This window comes from Peromyscus eremicus, chromosome 3 (genome assembly GCF_949786415.1).
Source record: "Peromyscus eremicus chromosome 3, PerEre_H2_v1, whole genome shotgun sequence".
Classification (NCBI taxonomy): domain Eukaryota; kingdom Metazoa; phylum Chordata; class Mammalia; order Rodentia; family Cricetidae; genus Peromyscus; species Peromyscus eremicus.
The window spans coordinates 89,262,501-89,280,515 of record NC_081418.1 but is presented as its reverse complement, the minus strand read 5'-3'; the positions used below and the strand labels follow the sequence as shown (position 1 = coordinate 89,280,515).

The window sequence follows — 18,015 nt, the reverse complement described above, 5'->3', positions numbered from 1 at the left end:
CAAGCCCTGGCAGGCACCTGTATGAGGAAGCATCCTGGCTTCTAAAGAGAACCACCTTATATGCCCTTTATGTCTTCTCTTAGTTAAAGGCATTTAGAACTGTGGTGCATTGCTAAAGGCATGATTCACAAGGACAAAGGGCATCTCAGATGATTGTCTTTCCTCTTGTAAGTTCCTCTTTTCTTTTCCCTACTGATGAGAAAGTGAAGCTAAACTTGGTGTTACTTTTTAAAAAATTAGAATTAACTCAGAAAAAGTCTAATAAGTTTGGTCACAGGGCATATGCCAAATTGGGGAGATATCTAAAAGTGTATAACCCAGCAAAGAGAATACTCATCAATTTTTAGTTTTCAATAGGCATATCTCATACTTCAGTTTAAAGAGAAGCCTCAACTAAGAATCCATCACTGAGCTGAGTGCCACTTATCCCACTATCACCAATACCTAATCCCAATGTGCTTCATGTATTGGGAGCCCTTGTGGAAAACACATCAGGAAGGGGCAAAACAGTACCTGTACTTAAGGATCCACAATGGTAGCTATGGAGACAGGACCCACAAAGCTTTCAAGTACAAAACAGCAAATAAATAGCTCTCCATCTGATTGGAGGAAGAAATGCAGCAGAATAGAGATGGAGTCATCAAAGGAATATTAGTGGATGAGCTGCTAGTTCATGTGGAAGGCATGACTTCCCTTCAATTTATTCTTAGAATTTGTCTGTCTCTTTTCGACCCCTTAAAACATGTTTCCTGTAGAGCCTCCTCTGAAGACCATTTTTCTTTGAGTATTCAGCAAAATAAAAAGTTAAGATTAGAACTAGGCCACCATGTAATTGGGGCCCAGGTGGAGACTCATCTTCTATGGAAAATCTTTTTCCTTATCTTGCCAGTACTGATGATAACTAGCTGCTTGAGTCATCTGTTGGAATACCTGCTACCATACAGGTTTCTTAGGGCAGTGGCATCCAGCTATTCCAAAATTTATGAAAGCTTATATAATAATCATTTATAGCCACACACTTGTTTCAAACTTCAAAAATGTGTTTTAAGCTTCTTTCATTTTTTACTCAGACCTCATAATACCCTTTGAAAAACATTGTTATTAAATTCATTTTACACTTGAAGAAATAGAAACTTACAGTAGTGACTGCTCCATTTTTTTAAAGGCAGTAAATGATACAGAGATAGTTTATCTCATGGATAATTTTGTGTTTTATGAAATGTGAGCACAGTTTAGGAGTGTCTTTTATGTAGAAATCTTCAGAAGAGAAAAATTAGAAGTTGTTATTAATCAAGTCTCCTTTGACTATGGAGAGGCTCTTTTGGAGCATTGTAGTTGGTGGAAAGGCAATCAGAGCCAGTGGATGATGTCCCCACCACTCAGTCAGTGAACAGCTATCATGAATCATGATGGCAAAGCTGGTATTTGTGTGGGTTGTCTTCCTTTGTGTGATCCTGATGACTTCTTGGTCCCGTGACTCATGCTTGTGAGCTATTAGAATGTTACAGTGGTGTGTTTACAAGATTACTATTACCACACTCAGAATGCTAGAGAGTAGAGTAGGAGAATCTTGTAGTAAATTTCCCTCTTCAAAGAAGACTGTCACAGTGGCATAACCGCCCCCCCAATCACAAAATGTTAAATTTTCTCTATTTCTGTTTCCTCATATGTGGAGAAAGGGATGCTCTTATGTACTTGTTTTAAAGATCTGAGAGAATTTATGTGATGCAAACATGTCTAGCAACCACACCTCAGTGCCTTGTTGACATTAGTGCTCTGAATAGAATAGATAGTCTTTTATTTATAAAATATTTTATAGACAAGAAGGCTGGCTTTGAAATCTACTCAAAGTTCAGTGATGGAAGAGGTCATATAGTCAGTTTATATAGCAGTTTGGCTCATTTGCTTTGTCAATTATGAACCATTTCTACTCTTCTAACAGACTCATGCCTTTGGTTCTACTTTCCTGGGAGGATGATTGTGTAGAAGGAATGTGTACTAGCCTACTCACTGCGTTTTAATTTCATGTGTGTCTTTACACTTCAATTTCCAAGACTTTAATGTCACAGTAATTCAATAAGAGCCTGTTGGAGGTGTGTAGAGAAGAGCAGGTGGGTAGGGAAGTATGAATAAGATAAAGTATGGATTAGCTGACAGGACTATGGAAAGTATTTATAAGGGAAAGAAGAAGAAAACAGACTGAGGCCACTGGGGTGGGAGTGTATCGAAATTTGGAGACTATTTTTAGTTAGCTTTCATCATGATGCCAATTGGAATTTGCTTTGAATTTGATTGAGATAGAGGTTGAGACTGAGATAGAGAGCCACTGGAAGAAGTTGATGAGAGAAGGGACAGGCTGAGTTCGTTTGAGAGAATCGTTCTGGATTTTATTTGAGTAGTAGAGTGGGCAGGGTAGGAAGCAAGGAGAGTGGCTAGGAGGAAGTATGGGAAAAACAAACAAACAAACAAAAAACTAGCGATGATGTCTGAAGAGTTGGCTTGAGCGACCAGAGGGCAGAAGGTGAGATGAGGTCCAGTAGCAAGTGTATTAAAGTTGTGAGGACAGGAGATGATGGAAGATGAGATGCTGTGTCAGAGAACAAAATGCAGCACACAACTCAGGATGCTTCATCTGAGTGATATGAAGAAGGGAAGGGCTACTGTCTGAGAGGGAGCGGTCTGTGGGAGGAGTGAGTTTTAAGTAGGGGTGGAGTGATTCATGGAGCTTCTACTAGCTTGAAAAAATGGGGAAAAGTTGATAAGAAAAGATCTGAGAACGATTAGGTGGTTCTCTAAACACCAAAGGATCTTTGAAAAGGTAACTCAAGAATCTGAAATGGAATAGATATAGAAATGAAGTGAATTTATGGTTGCAGCTCCACCAAATTGTATTCCTAGGTCAAGGTGAAGTCCGTATCTAAACCTGTGGCAGGTGCACATAGTCATCCCATGGAAGTGGTTGGGGTGACAGTTCCCAGTGGAAAACCAGTGACTAGAGTGGAAGAATTGTTTGTAGGAAATTTTTCTGCCTACTAAAAATAGACAGAAAAGTGTGTCCAGTTGTGGAAAGCGATGGATCAGCTGCTCAAATTTAAAACTAATTTAATTAAAATTACTGAATTTTAAACCATGCATTACACCGAGGGCTTCTTCTGAACACTTGAATTATGGGACTTTTTTTTGTCATACTTCTCATTTCTATAATGAAAAAAATTGAAAATTTGAGTTAATGTACTGAATTATTTTATACAGCTATAGATGTGTCTAGTGTTTCACTTAGTCTTTAAAAATATTTTATGTAAGAGATCATTACTCATGAATTATATAAGAAGATAATTATTCCATTGGAGAAAAATGATAATTAATATACCGTATTCTCACTGAATGACAGACAAAGCAGAGATGTCCCAAGTGGATACCTGAAACCTGGGAATAAGGAGCTCTATGTGGTATAGTCATCAATCTTACCTATGAAGTGACTACTGGACAAAGGCTTGATTCATTTACTGAGAAAAGAAATGGTACAAGATTTTATCATGCTACCAAGAACAGTGCAAAATTTAATACTTAAGATGCTTTAGTTCTAGAACAGTCTATTTAGTAATTCCAGACCAAAATTGTCTTTGAGTCATGGAAACTGATAGGAACAAAACCACAAATAAGGAAGGTTTTGTTAAGTGCAATTAAGAGCTGACATGAATCCAGCAGAGACTGCCCTGCAAGAGTACTTGTATGGACAGAAGGCCTACAGTGCATACAGCAGAGGAAGTCTCAGACCATGTCCATTATAGAGGGGAAGTCTGCTGGACTATGCAAATAGGGTATTAAGGTCAGTGCATGCCAACTATCCTTGCCTCTGATGTGTACAGGCCAGCAAAAAGATGCAGTTCCCTAGTTTTGACATTTAATGATCTTGAATTTAAAAAAAAAAATTACACCTCCCCTTGTTATTTTCTCTTTCCTACCTTATGTGGGTAATATAATAAGTGTTACCAGTAGGAAATAACGGTAGAAAGATATTAATGAGACTTCATTTGATGAGATTTTCAAGGTTCTTTAAACAATATTGAGGCAAGGTTAGTCTCAGCTGGAGATGATGATAAGTGCTAGGTCCAATGGCTCAAAGTGTAATTAAAGATGAACAATTAATTACACATTTGTAACCTACTTTGTAGCCAAACATATTTATTGATTTAGGAAAGGATCCAGGGAGTCCATTGTTTTGTGTTTTTATGAAAATAAGCCATGCCTTGAGATCATGGTCTTCACTGATTGACAGTTATTAGGTAAGAAGGCATGGATCTTAATAAGTTTTGGAGTGAGTTAATTAAGACGTTACCTTCTTTCTATATTTTAGAAGAAATTACTATAAATAATATCTAATAAATATAGCTTGAATTATTAGAATTTTATGTTAGGTGGTTATAAAATACATTGTACATTGGTTATTTCATTTAATGTTTCTGAAATTAGATTGTAAATGTTGGTTTCTTAGCTAGATTGACTTCCTATCACCTCCCTCCCAGTAGACCCCTTCTTCAAGACACTGCCAAGCCCAAAGTGTTGCTAGATATTTGGGGCACCATAGTTTTAAACTAAGACCCTTAGTGTTTTCTGTATTGACTCTTGATTACTTCTGCATTCTGAAGGATTTAATAATGCTAAAAGTATGCAGACATTTTCATGTTTTCTATTTGCCTTTCTGAACTTTTTTCTAGCTCTTATTCATGAGAAGTATAAGATTCTGCTAATGATAGTTTAAGGCATTTTCAGTAAAAGCAGAATAAAAGAAGTATTTAAATTATTAAGTGGAGGGTGAGGACTGGAGGAGTAGTTAGAAAAACTGAAATGGGATCAAAAGATTCGGGAATAGAAAATCATAGTAATAGTAAGAACCAAAGATAGAGCTGAGGACCTGGTACACGATAGGTCCCTGAACAAAGGGCATTTTCACATTTAGCACTTAGTAATCTAGGAAAACACTAGATTATACTGTATTGTGGTCAGTAGCAGACCATTTTCACTCAATAGTTTATCATGGCAATCTTTCCATGTGTTTACATAGAACTTACATTTATATTACAACTATCTAGTCATATGAATGGTTACATGGCTTATCCAGTTAGTGTGACCATAGATACTTGCTTTTTTCTAATTCAAGCAATGCTGCAGTAAACATTCTTGAGCAGTATAAAGATCAATACTTTCAAGTAGAGCTACATTTAGTAGCTCATTTAAAATCATGTAGTTAGTTATTAGTCACATTGGATTGTGAACTCAGATTGAATCATAGCTTATGAATTCATTGCTTTGGGAGGAGAGTTTCTCTTAACCTGCCTCATTGTCATGATACTTGGGGAGTGGGGTCATTGGAAAAAAGGATAGTGAAAGTGGTGATGCTCTCTAGAGGGAAGGCAAAAGGAAGCCTTGGTCCTTTGAAGAGTAGCTATAAGATATCAAGTTTGTAAGACATATCATGCTGATACATATGATCAGAGATGACACAATCAACAATGAATGTGCAGTATATTCTTGTGAGACACTAAATCTAACACCCCATGAAGGTAGTGTCTAGTACTCCCTGCCATGGTGTGTGTCTGAAAATGTATAGGTCATTTTTTCACTTGATGAATTTATTACCTCATGAGTCTTCTGTCATGTGGAAGCAAACATTTTAGAGATCAATAGGCCGTAAGGTCCTATATGGTGGGATGGTGTAGGGACTTGAAAGAAAGAAGAAAGTCAGGAAAAGGTGGGAGAATTCCTAGGTGCCTAGGCATAATTGCTTCTAATTTTACAAGAGGCAACACATCTCAAGTGTAGCAAGAATCCCTTGTTTTGGGTTGAGCAAAAATTATTCAGCCTTTACTGGTAGAGAAAAAAAATGGCTCTAAGCCATATTTAGAAAATTTGTTGACTGTAATTAAGCCTTCATGGGAGTCCCCAAGGTTTACTTACCTATAATTGAAAAAATGCAAATGAAGACAGTTAATCAGTGAACTGGCTGACTATGAAGCACTACTACCTACCTAAATGAATTAAAAATCCAAGACACAAATATATCCAGTGGAGAGTTACCTGGGAACCAACTGGCAAATCTCTCAGCCAGGCTTTGGAGACGTTTTCTTTAGCCTGTCTGAGACTGCAGGGGCTTTCTGCTAAGGTCTTTGCCAATTTAATCCTTGGCCATTACATACAGATTTCCTCCGGACTGGCTCTCAGTGTTGGTAGAGTACCAGCTGCCTCTCTGGGAGAGCTCAAGGAACCCCTACAGAAAACAGCAGACCTCTTGTGCTTCTTTCCACCATAATTGACTCCCTACTTAAAATGAAAATATTTGTTATACAAGACTGAGTTATCAAATAAGAAGAATAACTCTAGGACAAACTAACTGTTCAGGTGATAGTTGACAATACCTTAGGGGATAGCTATTAGACATTGGTGCATATTATAAGATATGTTGCAATTATGGTTAAACAACAGTCAACCAGGGATGTTTATTTTTACCTTAGACACAATGCTTCTTAATACATGTTGCTAGATTTTATTACCTGATTTAAAAAATAGTTCCCTAAAATAACTTGCGCTTTTGTTAATACTTATGCATACTCATTTACAATTTCATTAATTGGAAACTCCTAACAAAGAGCCATTACTAAGAAGTGTACAATCTGTTCCTAAAAAAATTAGTCATTGGAACAAAAAGGGGAATGTGGTGTCATTTAAATAAAATGTATTTGTCAACGGTCTGATGAGCAGTAGTGAAATGAAAAAGAAAATACATATATATATATATGTATGTATATATAAAGAGAGAGACAGAGAGACAGAGACAGAGACAGAGACAGAGTGCTAATATAGTGGATGATTATCTATTCTGTAAATGGTACAACACTGTCTTCCACAGTTCTGTCAAAATGTCAACTCTTGGAGGAGGGAAGTAAATATGTTGCCTCTTCCTTTGTCACTTAGCCAGTTCGGAGGGAAAAAAAAAATGTACTGTGATTGATTAATAATGTCTGCCTTGAAGACTGCAAAAGTGAGTGGTAAATTACTATTTGATATTCAAGACTGTCTTAAGCAGATGAAATCCAGCTTTGCTAACGTTGTCTCATGGTTGATATCTAAGGAGGTGAGTGGAGAGAGCAACAGAATAATAATTTGCCACGATAGAAATGTCCTTTTCCCCCTTTTGCCAGTATATAAACATCACGAGACAGCTTACGCTGGGGAAGAATGGACATAGCTAAACCCTTTCACCCCATCTTTGTCTGAGTTATTTATTGCTCCTGACTTGCTAGAGATTTCTTTAAAAAGGTGTTATTGATATAAATTTAGATGTATCGTGGTTTCTAATGAGATCAAATACCTCTTCAAAGTCTCATGGATTTATTAAAAAACAAGCAAACAAATATGAAATGTTCCTCTTGGCAGATAATAAACCCTGTTGCTCTAGGTCTCTAGCTTTTCCATTCACTAACAGCAAAGCTGACTTGTAGAATATCTTCCCACACCAGCAAGCTATGTGTGACATTTTTGCAGGGGAGGGAACGGGTAATAGTTTAAATATAACTGAAGGCCAGCTGTAGTTTTCTGAAAGTATCTGCCTTTTAATAAAATTATTCTCAATTTTTCTATCATAATTTCTTTTCCCAAAATATGTAGGCTAGTGCCACTAAAACTCCTTCCTGTTCTGTACTAAAGCTGTCTTATTTAGCCACTCAGAAATCCTGCAAGTGACTAAAATGGACTTCTGCCATATTTGTGGTAGCTATTTCTAGTTTTATATTCACTGTTATTAGCTTGGAGTTGAGGTAATGAAAACAGAATAGTTTTAGCCTTGACATGAAAGTGCACTTTTCTTGGGCTGCTGAACATTTCAGTGTCATCAAGAATCCTTCCTAGTGTTTATATTTCCCAAACAGGTTCTGAATGAACTTGACTTTTTTTTTTTTTAATTTGGCCAGTATTCCCATGACACTCCCACTATTTTTAACCTGGGAACAGTTTGGATTTCCTTAGGGTGCCCTTTCATGTTTCATTATATTTTTGGGGCCCCTAATCATCTTATTTGAATACAGACATTATCTCAAAATGGGTCCTAACTACATGGCTGTTGTAAATGAATGCATGCTGAGTTTACAGTCGAAATTCCAGTCCTCTGTGCTTACATTCCTGACCCTTATGAATGACATTCTGAAAGACTGAGATTTTGTCCCCTTTTGTTCAGTTAGTTTTCCACTCCTTTTAAAGTTTGCACTTTTAGACATTGTTCTTTTTATTGTTTTTTTTTTCTTAAAGGAAATTGTGAATCATAAACAGCATTTTTTCATTTGTTGTTGGCTACAACAAGCATCCCATTGTTCTGGATAGCTAGTTCTCCCATGACTCCCTAGTCAACCAAACCTATTTTTTATTCAAATAGGCTCTTTCTTGATAATGTCATGTCTTGGATTATTAAAAGGATATTGATTTTTTTTAATTCTGAATGTCTTATGCTGCAAATTTTTAAGTAAATATATTGGAATTTTGGATGTACAGAGAGAAAACATTTAGGATTTTATTCTGCATTATTTTCCCTTGCTTTGTAAAAAGATTAACAGAAGAAAAAAACATAAATGAATATACATTTTATATATGCATATATGTCAAAATTAGGATGATTTATTAATATAAATAGAATATGTGATTTTTCATAACCAGCTCCCCAAGATTCACTCCAACATTTCTAATGGTCCCTAAGATAACTCCAGTTAGATAAGACAAAGAAATTAAATTCAGCTCTGTAACATCTCAACATTTTTTTTTTTTATGTTTTGTCTTACCTTGGTACATCAGTATAAAGCCAGAGGCAATAGGAATTTGAGACTTGTTTCCCATTGAATAGTTTTCGGAATTGTGACCACCAGGAAGCCCATTTCTCTGCGTTATCCCTCCCTACATGACTCCCAGTAAATCTTTTATTTCTGTGGTTCCTTGTACACCTGACACCCTACTAAGGCACTCCCTGTAGAAAGTTAAGCTTTTTAGAATGTGTGTCATCTTTTCTGGATCTCCTGTAACATCTGACAGTCCGAGTCTGAGTCTATTTGTGTCTACATACCCATCACTTAAGAGAAGTGGTTGACACAACACAGAAGAAATAACTGCATGGGGGAAATGAGTAGGTGGAAAAATGGAGAACGAATGTAGGAAAAGGGGGAAAAGATTTTGGCATTGCTTTCAAGAGTGTGACTGAGTCATGCATTGATGTTCAGTTTTGTTGTAATGGTGGATGTTTAGTGTAAGCCCAGCTTTAATGAAATAGTCCACTAGTAGTGACTTGGAATTTTAGGAGTTTCCTAGTAACTCATTTCATGCACATCTCATGCTGTTTTTCAGCTCTGAAGTTATAAAGAATTAGACAGCAGCAGAAATATCAGTGAAGAAAAGAATTACATTCAGGCCTTCCCTCTATTCAAGACACAAATGAGGACAGTGAACAGAAGACTATCCCTATGTGACTTTGTGATAGAAGTTGTGTGGAGTTAAGAATGGGAACAGTGGCAGGGAAAGGGGAAACAGACAGAAAAAAAATGCCTGAGAAACAGCTTAACTCACCCTTATTCGCTTTCATGGACTGTAATAGAACAAGATGTGAGGAAACATCTGTTGCCTTTTTTAAAATAGTACTTTGATATTTTGAAAGATTAGTGACAGAATTAGGAGAATTCTAATGTCTATGGCTAGGGACAAGTGTGGAAGAGCAGGAGTCCAGCACAGCTCGGTAGAATTGAGGAGTAAATGAGGGTTGGTCAGTGTGAGCCAGAGTGCGGGCTCTCAAATCAGGCTTCCCGAGTTTAAATCTTCATTATGGAATTATAATGGGCCATGTATTACTCTTAGAAATCATTGGCGGTGAAATCATGACCACTCTCAGGGCTGATTGTCCATCTAAATGAGAGAAAGTAGTCATGTGGTCTGATTTGTTAAATGTAGGCACATATTTTTAAAATTAGCTTAAAATATGAACAGTTGCTCAAGGACTGCCTACAAAGATCACCACGGGGAACAGAAGTGTCTTTAATGAAAAGCTGGGCCTTGCACTAGAAAGAGATACCCATATAGAATGCTTGAGGAATGCTGATGATGTCACATTTTGAATCCATTATAAGGAGATCCAGATCAAGGCATAGAACATTAATTATAATGGCAGAGACCCACTTAAAGGTCTAAACCAATAGTTAGAGCTGGGTACTAAATGTACATAGGTTGCTTTCCAGGCTCTGCTGCCCTAAGTATGACTCCAAGACAGCAAAACATATGTAGGTAAAAAAATTGATGGGGACAGTTCAACACTGGGCAGGAACATTACAAGGTCAAATTGTCAACACAGAGAGGATTCAGATTCTTAAAATAAGTTAAAAATCTAGAGAGCACATGAGGTAGAGATAGTCAAAAACTGTGATGATAATGATACCAGGATGTTTCAGAGTTGAGGTATCAGGCTTCCAGGTCTGGCAGGGTAAAGAGAAGCAGAAACTTTTTCATCCATAGGTAGTAGCTGATAAACAAGGCCCCAAAGTTTAGGTAGTGCTTCCAGGGAGTAATGCTGTTCACAGGCTTTCAAACCTTGTCAAAAGATGGAATTGATTTTAATCCCTCCACATCAGTTAACTTGCCTATGAAATGAGTGCAACAATCATTGCTACTTGAGAAGTTTTGAAAATTGAATCACATAATTTAATTAACATAACTAAGGCAATGCCAGGCACCTCCTCATAAGTGCTCAATTAATGTCAGTTATTATTATTAGACCTTCACTTAAATATGTTAATTTACTCATCTTATTTGAAAATGCCACTGTTAGAGTAAAGCATCAGAAAATAGAAAGTAATTATGCTAAATAGGTGTCCTTAAACTCTGCTAAAAGAAATCATGCCACATGTCTTTACTCTTTCTAATATCTTTTGGGGATTAAAATTTCACCTAAAGCTTTTCAGTTAGAAGTCTTTTTGGACAACAATAAACAAAACCCATTCATTCGAAATTAAAAAAAAAATAACCCATGCTGAAAAATAGCCAAGTCATAAAAGTGGGTCATAAAAGTGGGTAGGACAAAATATATACTTTTGGAATTCAACTTTTTTTTTAAAGTCACATTTTATATTAAGTTTTTGGATTCAGTTTATTGTCTGTGTGTAGTTCTCTTAGTCAGCTGTCTAGGTCTCTCTCCCAATATCTGCCTTAGCAGGTGGTTTGAGCAAAACCACTGGGCTTTATATCTCAGAGCCATCTTTCTCTCACCAATATGTGAGATTTATTCACAAGACTCCTGCATCAGGCTGGGAGGACAGTTGGGTTCTGAAGAAGAGGTGGGTTTCTCTAGCTTTGCTGCAGAATTAGATACCATCTATATAAAAATGGAATCTGTGGTAAAAAAAAAAAGAAAAATCTCCAAATTACTTGTATCTTTTTATTCAGATCCATTCAAATCCCCAAGACTCACTTTTCAAGAGCCATTTAATAACATAATAGACATATCTTGCCTTGTTCTACTAATTCTTTCATAACCCCCAAAAGCAATATTATCCCTGGCATATAACTTTACTCTCTATTTTATCAATGGCATGGAATAGAATTAACTAATTTTATGAATAAATATCAGTCATTTTTGAAACTTGAAAGACTGATGTGGAAGTAATTACAGTTAAGGATGAGGGTCATGGGTGAATGTTCTTTCTAGCTTACACAAAAATCATGATGGATGCATTCTAACTGACCCAACATGTTGCCTTGTCTCCATCCATTACTTACCTCTCCACTTGGAGGGATACTGGGAAAAACTGAAAATGTGAAATTCAGTCAAATATTGTGAAGTACTGGAAGCAATTGCTAAAATATGCTAATTGTCATCTTTGGGTTTCATTAGTTTAGTTGTTGCCAAAATTTGGTAAATCTGTCAGAATCTTCTAGGCTCTTTTTAAAAATGGAAGCTTTTTAACTTTTATTTTTAATTTGTTTTTACGAATTTTTGGGTTGGGCCTGTAAAAAGACACTTCCCAGGTGATGCTGACATGGCAGTCCAAAGACTATATTGAGAAGTGCTAAAGTAATCCATGCTTGGCTTCTTTCTCATATTAACATCAAATAATCTAGAATTTTCTCATTAAAGCTAGCTTTAGAAACATAGGTGGGATAAACTAAACAGCCCAGACCAGGCCATTATTTGGATATATGTACCTTGTACTGTCTGACAGAGATGGTAAAGTGAAATAGTAAATGGGTTGCTCTACTTTGTTAAATTAAATTGCACAGCAATTCAGTATATTTCCACTGACTGGTGGCTTTGAGTCACAAACTAGTTCTTTTCTACAGTATTATATAGTCTTACTGATATTTTTCATGGCAAAGCATAAATTCATTACTATTATAAGAGACTCATATGCAAAGAGTGTTATATTTTCCCAGTGATCAGACCCCAAGCTTTTAGATGATGGAATAATTACCCACTAGATTGCAATCATTTTTATTCCAGTGTAAAACCTTTTTTTTTTTTTTTTTTTTTTTGCTTTTTATGAAGAATAGAGAGCAAGAATTTGTCCAAGTAATCAGAGAGGCATTGATCCAAATTTAAATGACCCCAGTTACTACATAGTGGCCATTTTGATCTCAAGAGATGACATGAAGCAATGTGAATGTCAGTCACATGGAAGGGTGGAGCCATAGGGTTTACAGTCTCTTTTCTTAAAGCTATTGCTAGTCACTAAATCTTGCATGACTCCGTGCTTCATTTATATTTACTGCAAAGCAACTGATGAATGGTTTACTATACTTAAACATGTCTGAAGCTGGAGTAAGATTGCTGGTCTAGCTAATGACTTGTTTCTTTCATTAGATTACATATAGAATCTTTCCTGATAGGGACTCTGAGAAATAGTTTTTCTAGCATAAATGGTTTGATTCTTGATCCTAGCCGAGTATACAGATACATTTAGTATCTGTATACTAAATGACCCAGAATATGGTATGTATCAAATGGCTTAGCCAGTAGCAGAAATTAGGTAAATTTAAAATTGCTGGTCAGGTGATGGGCTTTAAGCCCTATTATTATTTTATTATTTATTATAGTTTCTTATGACAAAGATCTCTCTATGTACCCTAGTACGTCCCCCTTTTTCTTTCTTTTTTTTTTTGAGATGTTCTCACTTATATAGACCTCCCTAGCCTAGAACTAGGTATGTATACCCAGAAGGATCCACCTACCATTCTCTGCCTGACCTCAACTCTTAATCCTCCTTCATCAACTTCCTCGATGACTGCTTTTATGGCAGTTTTTTTTTTTAAATATTGCCCATTCCAATAGGTGGCAGTGTGAAGCAGTTTGTAAGAATGTCATAATTTAAAACTACACAAGTTCCTGAACCACATATGTCATCATGAAGTGACATGAGTGACAACACCTAGATAGAGCAGTTTAAAGAATTAAGTGGGAAAGTGCTTCCGAAATTCTTAAGACAGTGTTTGGTGCATAGTACATACAAAATAGTTTATGAACACGTGGACAGATGTGTCTTTCTGAACACTGTCTAACCCAGAAAATCATGTCACAATAGCTGATATTTTCACAGGAGGTGTATTCATGACCTAGAAATACTGAAGTGCATAGTCTAGTATCAATAATTAAAGAACATGTGTTGGCTGGTGTCTTCATTTCTATCAGTCCTGAGCTCAGGAAGTAGAAATAATGTATAAATATTCTTCCATAGGTAGGGGCATGAAACTGAAATACAACCCTTTGTGACTTCTTCAAAAAAGTATCCAGTGCCTGCCAAATAAGTTTCAAACATTTGAGTAACTGCTACCATTGTAAATGAGTCTTATAAGATATGTTCCCCATGAGGATATGTACATGCTAAGAATAGCACTCGGTCTTCGGTTGTATTGGGATTTTAGAGAACTATGTACTGCAAAGCAAACTGGGATCAAGGGTAGGAGAAGGCAGGTGGCTGATAATGTGCTAACTTTATCTTGTGATAATCTGCTTGTGTGGCAACACCAGGAGAAGCACAACACTCCTAGATGTGTGAAACTGTACCTGTGCCTTGTGACTTTGAGGCCTTCACTGACCCAATTATCTTATTTTTCCCCTTTTCTAGCTGGACAGTGCTACATCACTCATCCAGGCAGCCAAAAACCTGATGAATGCTGTTGTCCTCACGGTGAAAGCATCTTATGTAGCCTCAACCAAATACCAGAAGGTCTATGGGACAGCAGCTGTCAACTCTCCAGTTGTGTCTTGGAAGATGAAGGCTCCTGAAAAGAAGCCCCTTGTGAAGAGAGAAAAGCCTGAAGAATTCCAGACACGAGTTCGACGGGGTTCTCAGAAGAAACACATTTCACCTGTGCAGGCTTTAAGTGAATTCAAAGCGATGGATTCCTTCTAGGACAATAGGCTTTAAAACAAGAAAGCTTTTCTTTCTGTTGCCCCACCCTTTCTTTCTTTTTTCGTTTTGATTCCATTTTTGTAAGCATACCTGCCGACTTGTATGCCTCTGGCATGGGGAAATTAAAAGAACAGTGTCTGTTTGCATGTAAGATGAGATGAGATCAATAATTATGGTCCATCTGTAGCCTGGAGAGGGGACAGGTGATTTCTGTCCTGAGGTGGCACAGAGCTGTCCTTCGCAACATTCTCTTAAAGTTGGGCAAAGAGTTCACACTGAAATGTTCATGGGAGTGGGGGGGGATGGGGAAATAAACTTAACTCTTCAAAAGCAAACTCTAATGCATGCAAGAATCATTAGGTTGGCAGGTATATTCATGAGTGAAAAACCTGGAAGTGTAATGGTAGAACATAAAACCTGAACTGCTTCTGTTTCGGTGCAAAAAAAAATGTATTAGCCAATACGCTGAAGTGTGTGGCCCACAAATTGAACAATTTAACCTCCATGTCCTGTATCCATGCTATCCTGTGGATTCTTAACTGAGGAGAAACTAACTTGTCCCTTCTCAAATGCTTCTTTAATCTGTATTCTGTTCTTTCTTCCTGGTAGTGCCATTACTAGTGTTCCTCTTATCAGTTTTCCCCCTCTGCTGAAGATAATAAACATTCATTTGAGACACCTGGATACATCTGCGGACACTGACAACACAAAGTGGAGCTCAACTGTCTTTCCTTCTGTTCCTTTCTTTCCTTTTAAACTTGAACTCTGACTTTGCTAGACATAGAAGGCTCAATGGTGGAAAGTTAGCGCAATGGAGATTGACTGTGTGTGAAGGTTTAGAGGCAAATGCATAGGTGTGTAGCTTGGAGTGCCGGTATCTAATATACCATTGTAGTCACTGACACAAAATAAACACATTTAATCTTGACACCTGGATAGTGTTTCATTTCTCTACATGCATGGGTAATATATGAACACAGAGTATCCTTAAACATTGATTTAACAATGCTTCTTGTTTGATCTTCACAAATCAGCACTAAAATATATATAGTCTCTCAGTCATTTTTCTTCCAGATATGTATTTCGTGGTTTATTTTGCCCATTTGTTTTGTCTCACTTTCAAAACTGAATCTGAAATGAGAATGCTTGTATTTCACTTTTCCGAGCCATGATTGGCCCTAGGCAAAACTTCCAAAACATGAGATGTAAGATTTCAAGTTAAGCTCATACTGATTTCAAAAATATTTTATCCACTTCCTTTGTTTTCCTCTTTAAATCATAAAAACAAGGCCTCAGTCACATCACCAAAGATATTCTGGGTGTTGCTGCTCAGCTTTGAACTGAGTAGAGGGGAACAGCATACAGTTACTCAAATGAATAATCAAGGCTCCTCTGTTAGAATGACATCTGCAAGTTACACTATGTGCTGCCGGCAGATGCTGGGTAAAATGTGCTTCTCAATGACATAATAATTCCACGGGTTTCATGTGCATATAAGCTGTGTTAGCTTGTGTGCTTGATCCCAGAGGGAAGGGATAGGAAAGTAGTGGAAGGAAAGAAAGCAAAGTCCAGAATTTTGTTTGGAAATGGTTCTGCTGGCACTTAAAACACCACTGAGACCGTGATGGAAGAACCACTATAAAAGCTGTAGAACGATTTTCAACACTAATCATTAAATAAGATAAGCCTGCCCCTTAATTTGCATAAGCATTCAGAGACTTATCAGCAACTTGAGCAAAATTTGAGCCAGGGTATAGGCTGAACTCTGGGCTCAGCAAATGTGCTGGATACCTTCCCTGTTTGCTCATCTAGCACGGTAGTAGCAAGCACGCCACTTGTCTAATGACCAGAATAATGATGGCAACACATTCTTAGCAGCATTGACTCAATTCTGGGAAATCTGACCTTCTCAGAAACAGCAGTTAAAGCACTCTTTTGAGGAACATCTCCCTAAAAATATCACCAACTCTATTTTTCTCCTCCCTGAAGGTTTTTAAAGATGAGAGACACCTCTTCACATCCCTTCTCGCCAGGATGGAAACATAAGGAAACATAAGTATTAAGAAGTTAAAGGTAGGGGATAAAAGTGTTAGCCTAGTGTTAATGATTAGGTATACAGTCAACAAAATGCTGTTTCTAAGTCCTTGAGTGAAATATAATTAATACAATTAACTTTCCCAGTGTTTATGCTATTCTAGTTTTTAAACCAGCAAAGAAAGTATGCCAAATTAGCCAAGAAACTTAAAACATTCAAAAGCTTACTGAAAATTCCAGCAGGTATCTGAAGAACACATAAAGAATGCCATGGACTTTGACCTATACAATGGTATTTGAATACATTAATATTTATGAACCGTGTATATATGTTTTCTGGAAATCAGTCCTCAGTGCTGCTTATTTCTGGAAGTATCACACATATCTGCATAGTCGTTGCTTTCAGTTTTCATTCAGCAAACTTTATCCCTGTCCTTGCCATGGTTGTTCTTGAGATCAAAGAGAACTGTGACTTTGCAAAACCTAAAGATACTTTGCTGAGAGCACCACAACAATGAAACAGCAGCTGTTTTTCTGTCCCCAAGACACATGCTCTAGCAGGCGACGGAAAGAAGTACAAAGCTCAAAGTACCAAACCCCAATTATGAAATGAATACAGTAGTAAAACAAACAACAAACCATAGGTTAGGACTACAGCCCTCAAGACCTTCTGAGATATTAGTATTGTGTGATTGATTGATTGATGAAAGAGGTAGAAACAACTAAATTGTAAATACTTTTGAAGATTTATTTTAATGATGTGTTTCTGTATGGATATGTACAATTGAGTGCAGGTGCCTGTGAAGGCCAAAACAGAGCATCAAATTTCCTGGAGCTGGAATTATCAGGCGGTTGTGAGCTGGCTGACACAGGTGCTGGGAAACAAATTCTGGTCCTGTACAAGAGCAGGCCATGCTCTTACCCACAGATACATCAACACATCCCCTCTAAATATATTTTTGACACCTAAAAGGCACACATCAATTTTATAAGAGTAGGGTGAGAGTTGAAGGTAAATAACTGAACACTAGAACAGAAGATGACAGTCACAGCCAACAAGTGGTCCTGGAACATAAATGTGCCGAGACAAGTCTAGACTATGTTGGCTATGAAACAATGGAATGTTGAAGTTAGATGATGACATTTTAAAAGAAGCAACAAAAAGACCTGCCTTTATAGGATGAAACAAACTGTACAGGTGATAAGGACTAAAAGAAACGCCAATCAAGAGAGACACCCCCCCCCTTTTTTTGGTTTTTCAAGACAGGGATTCTCTGGGTAGCTGTGTGCCTTTCCTGAAACTCATTCTGTAGCCCAGGCTGGCCTCAAACTCATAGAGATCTGCCTGCCTCTGCCTCCTGAGTGCTGGTATTAAAGGCATGCGCCACCACTGCCTGGCTCAAGAGAAACATCTTTTATGAAAATGTAAGACCTTCCAGCAATTTCTTGGATAACTAGATATGGAGTAACAAAAATGAAATTATCAAATTTATTCCAGGAGAATATGAAGAGTTAGAAAGCTGAATATCTGGAAAGCAACTCCTTTAAGACATAC

At 37.2% G+C, this 18,015-nt stretch overlaps 1 protein-coding gene across 4 annotated transcripts in view; it reads left to right on the top strand.

Moving 5' to 3' along the window:
• Nucleotides 1-15,354, top strand: part of Ctnna2 (catenin alpha 2) — a 1,136,313-nt gene extending 1,120,959 nt beyond the window's left edge. For all 4 annotated transcript variants that reach the window (XM_059258010.1, XM_059258006.1, XM_059258007.1 and 1 more), the window contains one exon: nucleotides 14,139-15,354. In XM_059258010.1, the coding sequence (XP_059113993.1) occupies nucleotides 14,139-14,426 (288 nt within the window). In that variant the 3' untranslated portion in view covers nucleotides 14,427-15,354. The remainder of the gene's footprint in view (nucleotides 1-14,138) is intronic.
• Nucleotides 15,355-18,015: the final 2,661 nt, after the last annotated feature.